Source organism: Myotis yumanensis, unplaced genomic scaffold (genome assembly GCF_028538775.1).
Source record: "Myotis yumanensis isolate MYYU_CA2020_CCGP unplaced genomic scaffold, mMyoYum1.0.hap1 SCAF_12, whole genome shotgun sequence".
Classification (NCBI taxonomy): Eukaryota; Metazoa; Chordata; class Mammalia; order Chiroptera; family Vespertilionidae; genus Myotis; species Myotis yumanensis.
In genome coordinates, this window is record NW_027223763.1 from 42,226,511 (window position 1) to 42,238,846 (window position 12,336).

Genomic DNA, 12,336 nt, shown 5'->3' on the forward strand with positions numbered 1-12,336 from the left:
GTGTCCCAGGCGAGGCTATAAAATTCTAGTTGTGCTATAATATACCCAAGTACTGGGCATTTGTAGTGGAAATTGGCTATAAGTGATCATAAACCTGAAATAAAAATAAATCATTATAATTTTGTGTGGCTTTTCCCCTAATGGGAGTTGGAGCAAGGTATAGAAGTGGAACAACAGTTGTGGTGATTCCTCTGTCTGGCAGTTTCCAGCCACATCTCTCAAAGAACACAGTGTTTTGTGCAGAGTTTGGAAGAACCACGAGGCATTTCCTAAGTACAGAAAGGAGAACCAGCATTTCCGGCGAGTGGGACAGCATATCCACAGGTTGAGAATGGTGGAACCGCATGGTGCATTAGGGGAACAACCAATGATTTGGTTTACTGGAGCAAACATGTTTGAAGGTTTGGAGGGGAACGGAAAGATTTAAATAGATACTTCCAGAGCCAGATCCTGAAGGGCTTCCACACTGACCTGATCTGCTCGTGCTGGGGAAGGGGTGTCACCAGTGGGTGCTGAGCAGGAGATAGCCTGACTGATTGTTTCAGGAAGAACCTATCGGGTGTCAGTGTGCTCTGGAGGCAGCTGGCTCTGGCATTGTTTTACTGTATAGGTCAAAGGCAGCTCTGAACATTAGAGAACACATTACATTTGTTTTCAGGCATTAGAATAAAAACAAGGAGACTGGAGGACTTTTAAAAGGGATTGAGTCAGTGTTTCCCCAAGTTCAGTCACTTCTGTGATAACATTGTAACTTTTTTTCTTATCTATAAATCATGTTTAATCTAATTTATTAAAAATTTTTGATGAACTCATTTCTTCACAACTCCAAAAAAAGGAAAATGCACGCCCCTAAGCAATAGTATTTGTGAAATTGCAGATTTAGCCATTGCTGATATAGTATGTATTGATATAAACCCAATTATTGAAAGAAAAATGCCCATCTGGGTGCCATCCTAAATTCCACCTTAGGAAACATGAGTCTATCTGATGCCATCATTTTACAGGTAAGGAACTGATATGCAAATGTGTCTAAGTCCCCATGTTCGCCAACCATGTTCCAAACACAGTTCTAGGTGCTGGGGAAATAGCAATAATAAAACAAAATCATTGTCACCAAGAACTTATATTCTAGTGGGGGACACAGACAACAATCAAACACATAAAGACATGGCATGATGGCAGGTAGTGTGGAGGCTATGAGGAAAACACGGGGAATTGAAGAAATAGACAATGGCCCGGTGTGCTTTTGGATGGCGTGGTCAAGGAGGCCGCTCAGTCGTCCCATAGGTTGAGAGAATAAGATGTGAGACATCTGAGGATGGCGCTCTCCAGGTAGAAGAAACCACAGGAGCAAAGAGATGTAAGTGGGAACTTCCCTGACGTGCTTGCGGAAGAGCCAAGACAAACTAGTGATGGTGCCATGAAAGCCTCATTCTTAGGAAGGCCGCCCGCTGCCCCACCATGGGCTGGCTAGTACACATCGGTTCTGTCCAGCCCAGCACCTGTTTTATTGGAATGCAGCCCTGCTCGTTTGTTTACATCTCGCCCAAGGTCGCTTCTGTGCTTCAACAGCAGAGTTGTATGTTGCAACATAGTCCATGTGGCCTGTAAAGAGCCTAAATTATTTACCATCCGGCCTTTTACAGAAAATGCTTTGGGCAATCCCACAACATCAAAATACACATTTCCCGTGTCAAAATCTACTTTCTACTTGTAGAAAATCTCATTTTATTTTTTTTAAATTAAGATATGTACCAGTGAAAACTGTTTGGTATATCCTATTCACATATGATTTTTTTTAAATGGTGAATTGGAAGAATAAGGTAATCTCTCATTACATAAAGGTAGGAGTAAAGAATAAACACAGTTCACCTTATGCTTGTAGTTTCCTCTTGTTAGTATTCAAATTATATTCTCTCTAAAGTACATCTGAAACAGGCCTGTAATATAGCCTGTCGGGAGTTGCATTGTTGGGTGGGTACACAAGGTTTTTAAAAAGATCCATATGGACAGTGCGGTTCAGAGCTACCAATCTCTTTGGAACTAATTACCTTCTCAAATCAAAGAGTCTTGTGATCATCCGTGACCTCATATGAGAGAACTGCTGTGCTGAATTTTCCTGGGGCTTTCTTTTTCTCTAAAACAAAGTACTTATGGTTCTAGGGACAATATTTTTGTCTTTGGTGTAAATAAGGTTCATAGAAAGTGCCTCATATTTTCTCCCTACCAAATATTTCTAGAAAGGAAAACTAAGCAACAAGAAAAATAAAAAAAATAATTAAGACTAGTAGAGAGAGAATAAAGAAAAATACATGGACAATATTTAAAAGACTCAGTATGTATATGCTTGAACTTCAAGATTTAAAGTAAGTCAGATGCAGAATTGAAGTGGTGGCATAATCCATTTAATTAATTTAATTAGCCTTCCACTGATGGACTTTAATTTGTCTCTGATTTTTTGGTCTCATAAATACTGCTGCAGTGAACATCTTCGCGGGATCATCTCTCTGGTGATTCCCTTATAATAAATGCTTAGGAAGTCACAGCAGCATAGAAGGAAGGTTATGCACGTTACTAAGGTTGCCACTACACATTATCCTGTGGCTAACTCCTGAAGGCAGGCAAAGGGACTCTCTTAATTATGTGTTTAATGCTAAAGCTCAGTCTGATATTCCACTTGGGTCTTCTTCTTTTTTTTTTAATATATTTTATTGATTTTTTACAGAGAGGAAGGGAGAGGGATAGAGAGTTAGAAACATCGATGAGAGAGAAACATTGATCAGCTGACTCCTGCACACTCCCCACCGGGGATGTGTCTGCAACCAAGGTACATGCCCTTGACCGGACTGGAACCTGGGACCCTTGAGTCCGCAGGCTGACGCTCTATCCACTGAGCCAAACCGGTTAGGGCCACTTGGGTCTTCTTTATTGTAATGTTTTCTCAGTTGCAAGACACTAAGTGGGTTATCGTTCCTTGTCTCCGGAAAACCCTGGTAAGTGAGAGACCAGAAGATGCGGGCGTTGGAAGGAGATTAGTCCTGGAAATGGCAGAGAGGCCAGAAGAAAGCTCAGGATCCAGTTCAAGTGTGGGATAAGCCATTCAGTTCACACTGCGACCCTCAGCAAGTGTCCACAAGACATATCCTAGGCACTCTGATAGAGATTATGAAAAAGTGAAGACTAAAGTGGCACTTGCCCTCATGGATTTACAGCTCACCGAGTTCACCATGAATACCGCCTCTCAGCTCTAACTTCTGTCTGTGGGAAGAGTTCAATCTTTTGGAGATGAAGTGCTCAAAAATTCACTTATTTAAAAAGTATTTTGGGGCCGGATGGTGTGGCTCAGCAGTTGAGCGTCGACCCAGGAACCAAGAGGTCACTGGTTCGATTCCTGGTCAGGGCACGTGCCGAGGTTGCAGGCTTGATCCCCAGTAGGGGGCGTGCAGGAGGCAGCTAATGAAGGATGTGCCTTTCTCATCAATGTTTCTATCTCTCTATCCCTCTCCCTCTCTCTCTAAAAAAATAAAAACATATGGAAAAGTATTTTTGCCTTGTTGAAATTTGAGGGTTTTTTCTCCCCAAGTGTGTTTACTTTAAGAACTATTATGTGAAAAATTCACTCCTGGATGATATTCGAAAGAGCCCTTTTTGTGGGAGCCAGGACCTCTCAGTTGGGCCAGCTCAGCTAAACACATCACAGTGTCACTGCTTTTAGTCGCATCCTAAATGTGTGCTGTAGTGGTCACAGCTCATCTTTTTTAAACAGGGAAACAGGGGCGTGTAGGGTTCTAACCACACCTCTGCAATCGTGGGAAGAGGGGCTGCAGGATCAGAGTAACCAGACACATTTTCTTATTTATTGAAAATTTAGAAGTTGTGGAAGGTCACTGGCAAACTCCAACTTTATTCTACGTGGGCTCATGATCAGGGATCAAACTATTCTTTTGAAACGTTCAGTTCTTAGCAGTTCCTCTTTACAGAAACGCTATCATTCCATTCTTTGGGGAGGAATGAACAATGCGGCTTGTGTGTTCAGCCCACTTGGAGCCTTAACACACTGTTTCTTTAGAAGGATTTGCTTTCCAAAGTTGAACTTTTCAGAACACCTTATCACACTTTCACAAGCCTTCTCGCTGAAAATGGAAAAAGAAAAGTGGGGTGAGCCTGTCAGGACTTGTGCCAGTTAAATCCGATCTCTCCGGGGATTTGTTTTTCTCCTGGCGTCAGATTCGATGTTCAAATCAGGCAGTGTTTGAGGCTGCGAGGGAATGTCCATGGGATTCTTACTGAGGCTAATCCCACAGCAGCACATTCCAAGGGGCTAATCTGCCCAAGTTCATTGCTTACTTGAAAGGTCTCTCGGGGGAAGAGCCGGGCAAGTGACTTTTTTTTTTCCAGTGGGCGGTCATAAGAGCATTATTAACGGGATGACCAGCCCCAGGCGCAGCAAAATGAAAGCAACAGGAGCCGCTGGTGGGACTGCCTTTGCCACCACCCAGAGTCAGTGCTCAGGTAAAGTGATTTCAGCTCACTTTCCTCTTGTTCAACTTCCCAATGTTGGATCTGGGGACCTAGAGGAAGACCCGAGGGATGCCCAGGGAGACCTTGAGGGAAAGCAAAAGGCAAAAAATGAACACAGGGTTCAGTGCCTTTGGGTCTTTGATATTTTGTTCTGTTTGGGACAAAGTGTACAATTGGAAACCTGAGAGCCTCAAAATGAGGCACATAGTGAAATTTTGCTTGCACTTTATTCCTATAAAGTTAATGGACTCTTTTTTTTAATCTTATGATTACTGGTCTGGGTTGTTTTTCTTCTGTTAAAGTTGCCCTGCTAAAGGGTGGAATGCAATAGCAAGCTCCAAGAATTTCTGATTTAATACATGCTCTGTGTCTGCACTTGTAAACCATTCCTGCCTGGAGAAGTCCCTGATTCTGTAGCGAGTGCAGAGTGGATAATGATAAGAGTCAAAAGTAGTTTGGGGGACGCACCTTTGTAGCAGAGACTTTGTAAAAAAAGAGTTGAAACCTGCTTCAAAGAAATAACTTAATTTTTTTGTCTTTTGAGGGAGATATTTGTAGCTGCTTTGTTTCTATCATTTTGCTGCTTTATTGATGGTACATTAGACTTTTAAAATTGATAATTAATTTATTCTTTGAGGGTAACCATTATACTTTGTTTAAAATGTGAATGCCCTCATTTGTGTTTTGAATGAGATGTCCTTTAATCATTAACCTATGGAAAACACTTTCCTTTTACACATCACACATGACTGATGATGCAGAAAGACAAGAAAGAAAATAGCCTTTTACAGACTCAGTCATGGTGACGTGACTATTCTACCTTTAGAAAAGAATGTACATAAGTGATTTCCTAAAGGAAAAGTACATGAGACTTCTGAAGTATATTTAAAAGAGATTTCAGGACACTTTGTCCATTGAGGTTTTGCATGATATATGGTCAGCTAGACCCACGGCATGTCAGAACTCTTTCATGCTTTCTAACAATGAGAGTAGCCATTCTGAGCTAACCTAGATGGATGTGAAAGCCAAGTAGAAAGCCTGCACAGAGCCATTCAAAGATTTGGAACAAGTGAAAAGGGAATTGGGTTAGAGAACAAGTTAAACCTTGATTATACTTCAAATATGCCCTCTCAAAGAAAATAATTTTAAAAGTCTACTATCTGTCCACATGGAAGACCAGAATAAAAAGCACAGTAAAGCAAAACCCACAATAGAGCATAGTAAATTATGTGTAATATTTTGTAAAGTTTCTAATTCATGTGCTACACATGCATTCTTTCTGTTATATATTGTACTTCTCAAAGAAGAAATGATCCCGTTCAATTATGAGTGATGGAAAGATTCTTTTTACATTATGTTTCTTTTTTTTTCCTCCTCCCAATTTTCTGTGCCTTTGTAAGGGAAGTGGTTAATCCTCTAATAAGAAGAAATAGAAAATAATCCTCAGTCCCTTTGCTAACAGTGAAGTGCCCTGCCACCTTTTAGAAGGTAATGAAGCTGCCTAACTGCACACAAGTCAAATTACTTTATAATCAAAGACTAACCAACAAGTTGGCAATCTACGTGTAGTATCCTTACTACACAGCATCTGAGTAAAACTCCCTGGGCTTTCCAAGTTGAACTTGGGATTCATGAGAGAGAGAAATAATGAAGGAGCCCTTGAAAAATCTAATCTATGTCATGGTCTCCCAGATTCTCAAACTGGGAGTCCTACTGCGATTACATGTCTTTGTTGTAGTTATTATAAAGATTTCCCCTCTTGTTTCCTTCTCATAATCTGATGACTTCCTAATGTCCCACGTAAATCCTTTACCTGAAGGAGAGAGGAAGAGCAGATAGCATAGTGAGTAATGAACAGTCTCCACAGAAAGGAGAAATGATAGAAGAGGAAAAATACAAGTTTGAACTGGCTCTAAGACATGCCTCTAGAAGCCCAACTCTCTTCAAATACCAAGGCACTTCCAGACATGCACAGATGGCACTGCCAAGATCAAGAGTATTTAATATCAATAATATCCAGCTTGGTGCCCGGCTGGTGTTGCTCAGTAGTTTGAGCATCAACCTATGAATCAGGAGATCACGGTTCGATTCCCAGTCAGGGCACATGCCAGGGCGTGCAGGAGGCAGTTGATTAATGATTCTCTCTCATCATCGATGTTTCTATCTATCTCTCCCTTTCTCTCTGAAATCAGTGTGTGTGTGTGTGTGTGTGTGTGTGTGTGTGTGTGTGTTTAAATAATATCCCACTTGGGAGGCAGTTTAGCAGAGTGAGTAAGAGTGTGAACCCTAGGATCAGACTGGTCAAGTTCAATCTCTGGCTTTAACATCTATTTGCTGCATCTGACTAGTTTCTTCATTGATAAATGGATATAATAGTAATCACAGCGTTCTGATGAGCCTCCATGGAGATAATACATCTATGACACAAATCCAGGCTCCCAGTGAGCCCTTTGTAAAGCTCAGGCGTTATTACATACTGAGCTCCTACTAAGTGCCAGGTGCTTTCCCTGAATTATTCACCTTTGATTAATACAACTCTCCAAAACAGCTATGATTATCCTCATGTTATAGAAAAGGCTCAGGGAAATTAAATAGCTTTCCTACATACCTTGTTATTGGCCACTATTCCCCAATGCAAAGTGAGATCAATCTAGGTCCATCTGCTACAGCAAAATCACAGTACTCTCGTCGGAAACTTCATCTGAACTTTTAGTACCAGAACCAACCTAGGACTGCTCGACTTTCTGAAGTGAAAACACTGTTCCCAAGTAATAACAATAACTCCGTGTGTCAGGCATGCTGTTGTGCCCATTTTATAGATGAAGAAATCTGAGGAACAAAGAAATTATTTGACTTGGTCCACATAGCTGAGTCCCACTCACACCATTTTTTCTAATTGCGAACCTCATGCTCTACCCATGATGTTACCATTCTTGCTTTCTCTCAGAGAGTATTGATTAGTACCCCCTGAAATTCTCAGGTTCTCCCCCAAAAGATCCTTCTGAACCCTAGCCAAAGTGGACCACAAAGAAAAAAAGAAAAGTGCACTCTTTTCTGCTCCCCAAGGTGTAGGGAAAGTTGGTTTCAAATGTCCAGTGAGGAATATTTTTACCGTCTTTCTGCCAAGAGATGTTATCAACGAGAGTATTCAGTGTCTAGGAAAAAATCACAGCCCATGAATAGTTTAACTTACAGGCTTTTTAGATAGATAAAGACTGGTTATCATCTACACTGTTGCAAAGATGTAGCCACTAGCTTTTCCTACATATTTGAAAAGAAAAATTCTTTGAGAATAGACACTGGGGCTTTTTCATGCCCAGCTGACAAACAGAACTGCAAATGTGGCCTTAGTGGTGGGAGGGTGCAGTGGGCCCCCTGGACCCACGGATCTCTGAGGCAAGCAGGGCGCTCCTTGTCTTGTGGACAGTGCATAAACACTCAGAAGGTATGGGACCCCATTGTGACCATGACTGAAACAGGATGCAGTTCCTACATACCCCCTCAGGCATCCCCTGTGTTGCTACTTTTAAAGTGTGTGTTGTCATGTGTATTAGACAACCACTGCCTTCAGAGCCACATGTTTGTGGACACTCTATCTTGAGAGAGGAAGGAGATGCACAAATAAGGGGTGGAGGGCAAACCAGACCTTAGCACAACTTATATGGATAGTTGGGGTCTTGGCAGAGTCAATATCCATCATGGCCAGCGATTGGGGGCTTGTCACAGTTAACAGTGGTCATTAATGAGACAGGCCAAATAAACAGCCTGGCTGCGCTTTGGCCTTGTGTATTTTAAGAGTATGAATTTAGTCCTGGCGCTGGGTTAGGTAGAAGAGGACACCAGATAGAAATAACATTTTAAGTTGCTATAGCAACTTTTATCTTAAACACTTAGAGAAGGAATCTTTTGAGAAGCTTTCTGGATTCCATAAGAGACACTTCTATTGCAAATGCGATGAAGAAAGGGGTAAAAGGATGCAGGATGGACACTCCTCTTTGGGACAAAGATAGTACAGTTTCCTGGAACTGCCTTTATGTTTCCCAGAGCCCCATCTCAGTGGCCAGACTCCTGGGTGGACAGTCCCAACAATGCCCATCTGAGAAGCTGTATTTTCTATGCTTAAAGGCATGTGGGATGCAAGAAAATGTACTATTGTACTTCCTTCCAAAGGCATTACCTGTGAAATTTTGGACTGTGATGAAGACAATTATCTTCCTTATGTTTCCATTTCCATTTTCCCTCCTCTGTATTTAAGCACTGCTAATTTAGATTTTAGAAAAAAATCATGGTGATGGATTAGGGCCCTTGAGTTATGTAATTACCTCACCATTTTTCTTTCCTTCTTCAAGGAAAATCTAAGTGTCAGCCATACAAACTTTATACTTGTTTAGATATATGGTTGACCCTTGAACAAAGCAAGGTTTAGAGAAGCCAACTTCCCGCACAGTCAAAAATTTGAGTATAACTTTTGACTCCCCAAAAACTTATCTACTAATTGCCTACTGTTAACTGAAAGCCTTACCAATAATGTAAGTAGTCGATTAATACATAAGTTGTTTGTTTTATGTATTAAATACTATATTCTTACAATAAAGTAAGCAGAAGAAAATGTTATTAAGAAAATCATAAGGGAAAGAAAATACATTTACAGTATTTATTTTAAAAATTCACATGTAAGTGGGCCCACACAGTTCAAATATATGTTGCTCAAAGTTCAACTGTATATTTTCCCACAACTGAACACTTGTTATCTGTAGGGTTAAAACGATACTGCTGTATATTTTTCATTTTCTCTAAAAAGAGCATTGTATTTTTGTCCTTCAAAAATCATGAATTTGTATATGGTTCTATCGCTGTTTTTTATTATGATCATTTCCTTTAACTCACAAAATTATAATGTTGAATAACCTAATTATCATGTTCTGGGAGTAATTGATTTTGTTGTAGTCGGTGTTTATGTGTGTAACCACAATTTCATTTCAGTTTATGAGGTACTAGTCCATCATGTTATTCTGAAATGTTGCTGCCTAAAATACTTAAAGATTATGTTCACCTTTACTCTTTTTTTTTTTTAGGCTCAGAAATCCTGGATAGAAAGAGCATTTTATAAAAGAGAATGTGTTCACATCATACCCAGCACCAAAGACCCCCATAGGTAATTTTGCTGTCTTTATCATGTACCGAGAACATGGAGTAGCAATTATGGGAAAACTACAATAGTTAGAACTATTCATTACATGTAGACCAATGTGGAATTAAAGTTCAATTTTTATTGTTGCTGGACATCTTTGCAGCAATATTTTATACACATACCACATAATATGCCATCTCTGCAGTGAATTCTCTAAGAATCTATACAGAATAACAAATAGATCACCAGGGAAGGAATTAATCACTGCATGTAAGATGGAGTATATATATTTGTATGGTTACTGGTTTTCCTTTTTAAGCATTTCATCAAAATACTTCTTTGTACTAACATACATTGCTGTGATGCAAAAGAGATTTTTAAATTAATGACTTTTAGCAGATTACTAATTAGAATGCAGACCTTCAGACCTATCCAAGCACATTTTTAGTTTCCTACTTACTTTTTTGAAGATCAAAACAGTGGGAAGTATTTGGGATAAAGTAACATATCAATGTCTGGAAATGCCTTTTTTAAAAGGCAATGTACTAAGCAGTTTAAAATATAGACTATAGCAGTGATGGCGATCCTATGACACGCGTGTCAGAGGTGACACGCGGACTCATTTTTTTGGTTGATTTTTCTTTGTTAAATGGCATTTAAACATATAAAATAAATATCAAAAATATAAGTCTTTGTTTTACTATGGTTACAAATATCAAAAAATTTCTATATGTGACACGGCACCAGAGTTAAGTAGGGTTTTTCAAAATGCTGACACGCCGAGCTCAAAAGGTTCGCCATCACTGGACTATAGAATCATACAGACTATGTAACCTTGAGAAAATTATCTAACCTTATCTAACCTTCAAAACTACAGTTTTATACTCATAAAGTGAATGCCACACTGTTAGCATTTAATAAATGGTAACTGTGTATTAGTGTTATAACAATAATCATAGCCACAGTGGCAGGAAAGTCTGAAGGACATTTTCATGGGTTAAGGAGTGAATTTTGTTTTCAGATATTTTGTGAATAATTCTTTCATTGTTTCTATAAGAACACTTAAACTGCAGATTTTTTCCCTCTGAATTGGCTTTTTGACAGTGAATGTCAAGTTGGAAAAGACAAGTTAGGTTGTGACTCACCTATGAGTGAGATTCCTCATTTAAATGTGCATATTAAAATTCTTCCTCTGAGCTGCTCAGTGTCCTTCCTGCAAGATTTGATCGACAGGAGGAATATGAAGTAAAAACATCTACAGAGCTTTTGTTCGCAGCTTCCAATCTTGAACAATATGGCAGGTGTGAGAGGGGTAGGTGGAGGAGGACAGGGGACATGGTACAGCTTACACAGCTGAAGGAAAATGAGGGGGCAGAGAAGAAAAGGGATATTTTCAGGTAAATCCTGAGTTCCTCATGTGCCTGATACCATCACAATATGGGATTCCACCTGAAAATTGACTAACTGGCTTGCTACAGACTGTATATTTTCCAGCCTTAAGGGTGTATTCCAGTAGCGGCGAATACAATGGTTCACTTTGACCTCCTATGTTATAGGTGTTGCTGCGGGCGTCTAATCGGCCAGCATGTGGGCCTCACTCCCAGCATCTCCGTTCTTCAGAATGAGAAAAATGAGAGTCGCCTCTCCCGAAATGACATCCAGTCCGAGAAGTGGTCCATCAGCAAGCACACTCAACTCAGCCCCACGGATGCTTTCGGGACCATTGAGTTCCAAGGAGGTGGCCATTCCAATAAAGCCATGGTAATCAGAAAAACATCCATTCATTTTCCCCAATTCTCTCACAGGTCCTACAAGGCAATGGCAAAGAGCTGGAGGTTTAGTCTTCAGACCTAATCCCAATTCTGTCATTTCCTGGCCGGGTAACCTGCTCTAAGTACCTTGTCCTATGTATCTATGCTCTTTCTCTATAAAATGAGGCAAACAAACCTCCCTCTGAGGATTAGTATGAGATCAGACACATGTCTGTTGTTTTTATTCATAATAAGTAGCTCTCTATCCACTATTTATTATGTTACCATCTGGGTCTCATTGTTAAGACATGTTTTTCTAACTCCTTTGGTTAAAAAAAAAATCTAACCTTTAGGTTTCTATTTTGTTCTATTGGTAACTAGGATTTCTCTCAATTCAAACTAGAAATGATCGTGTCAGACTATTTTCTTCTCTCTTCTATCAGACTGAGTGCTTTTTCTCCAAGCACCTGTGTTCAATAATGTTCTCAATGGAAGCGCTCCATATGAAAAGCATTTTTCTTTGGAAAGGAAGCTTTAGGAAATAAACACATTTTACTTCTCAGAATTGTCACTTCTAAATTTCAGCTTTCATCGTGGCCCTCTCCCTACTTGGCTGTCAGATTTTGCCGGGAGAAAAGTATACCATGTGTTTTTGGAAATTCTAGAAATGCTCTATTCCAACAAGCTTGCTTCTGTTGAAAGAGAGATCGCTGAGGGTGGAGCAGTTGGAGGTGGCTGTTCTCAGGCATGCCACAGAGGCTTCTGAGTTCGGAGAGAAAATTTTGCTTAGAGAAGCTTACTGCAAAATGCAAAATAAGTCGCTTCATCAGTTACAGTCCGGAAATGGGCAACAAAGCCACCTCTCTTGTCTTTTTTCCTCTCCTGTCCCCATTCTCACATCTGCACCCCGCCCCCCTGCCAACTGCAATATTT

General features: G+C 40.2%; 1 protein-coding gene across 7 annotated transcripts in view; it reads left to right on the forward strand.

The window, feature by feature from the left end:
- TRPM3 (transient receptor potential cation channel subfamily M member 3) overlaps positions 1 to 12,336 on the forward strand; it is a 773,499-nt gene that overhangs the window by 529,898 nt on the left and 231,265 nt on the right. For all 7 annotated transcript variants that reach the window (XM_070431513.1, XM_070431508.1, XM_070431509.1 and 4 more), the window contains exons 2-3: positions 9,597 to 9,676; positions 11,209 to 11,413. In XM_070431513.1, the coding sequence (XP_070287614.1) occupies positions 9,597 to 9,676; positions 11,209 to 11,413 (285 nt within the window). The remainder of the gene's footprint in view (positions 1 to 9,596; positions 9,677 to 11,208; positions 11,414 to 12,336) is intronic.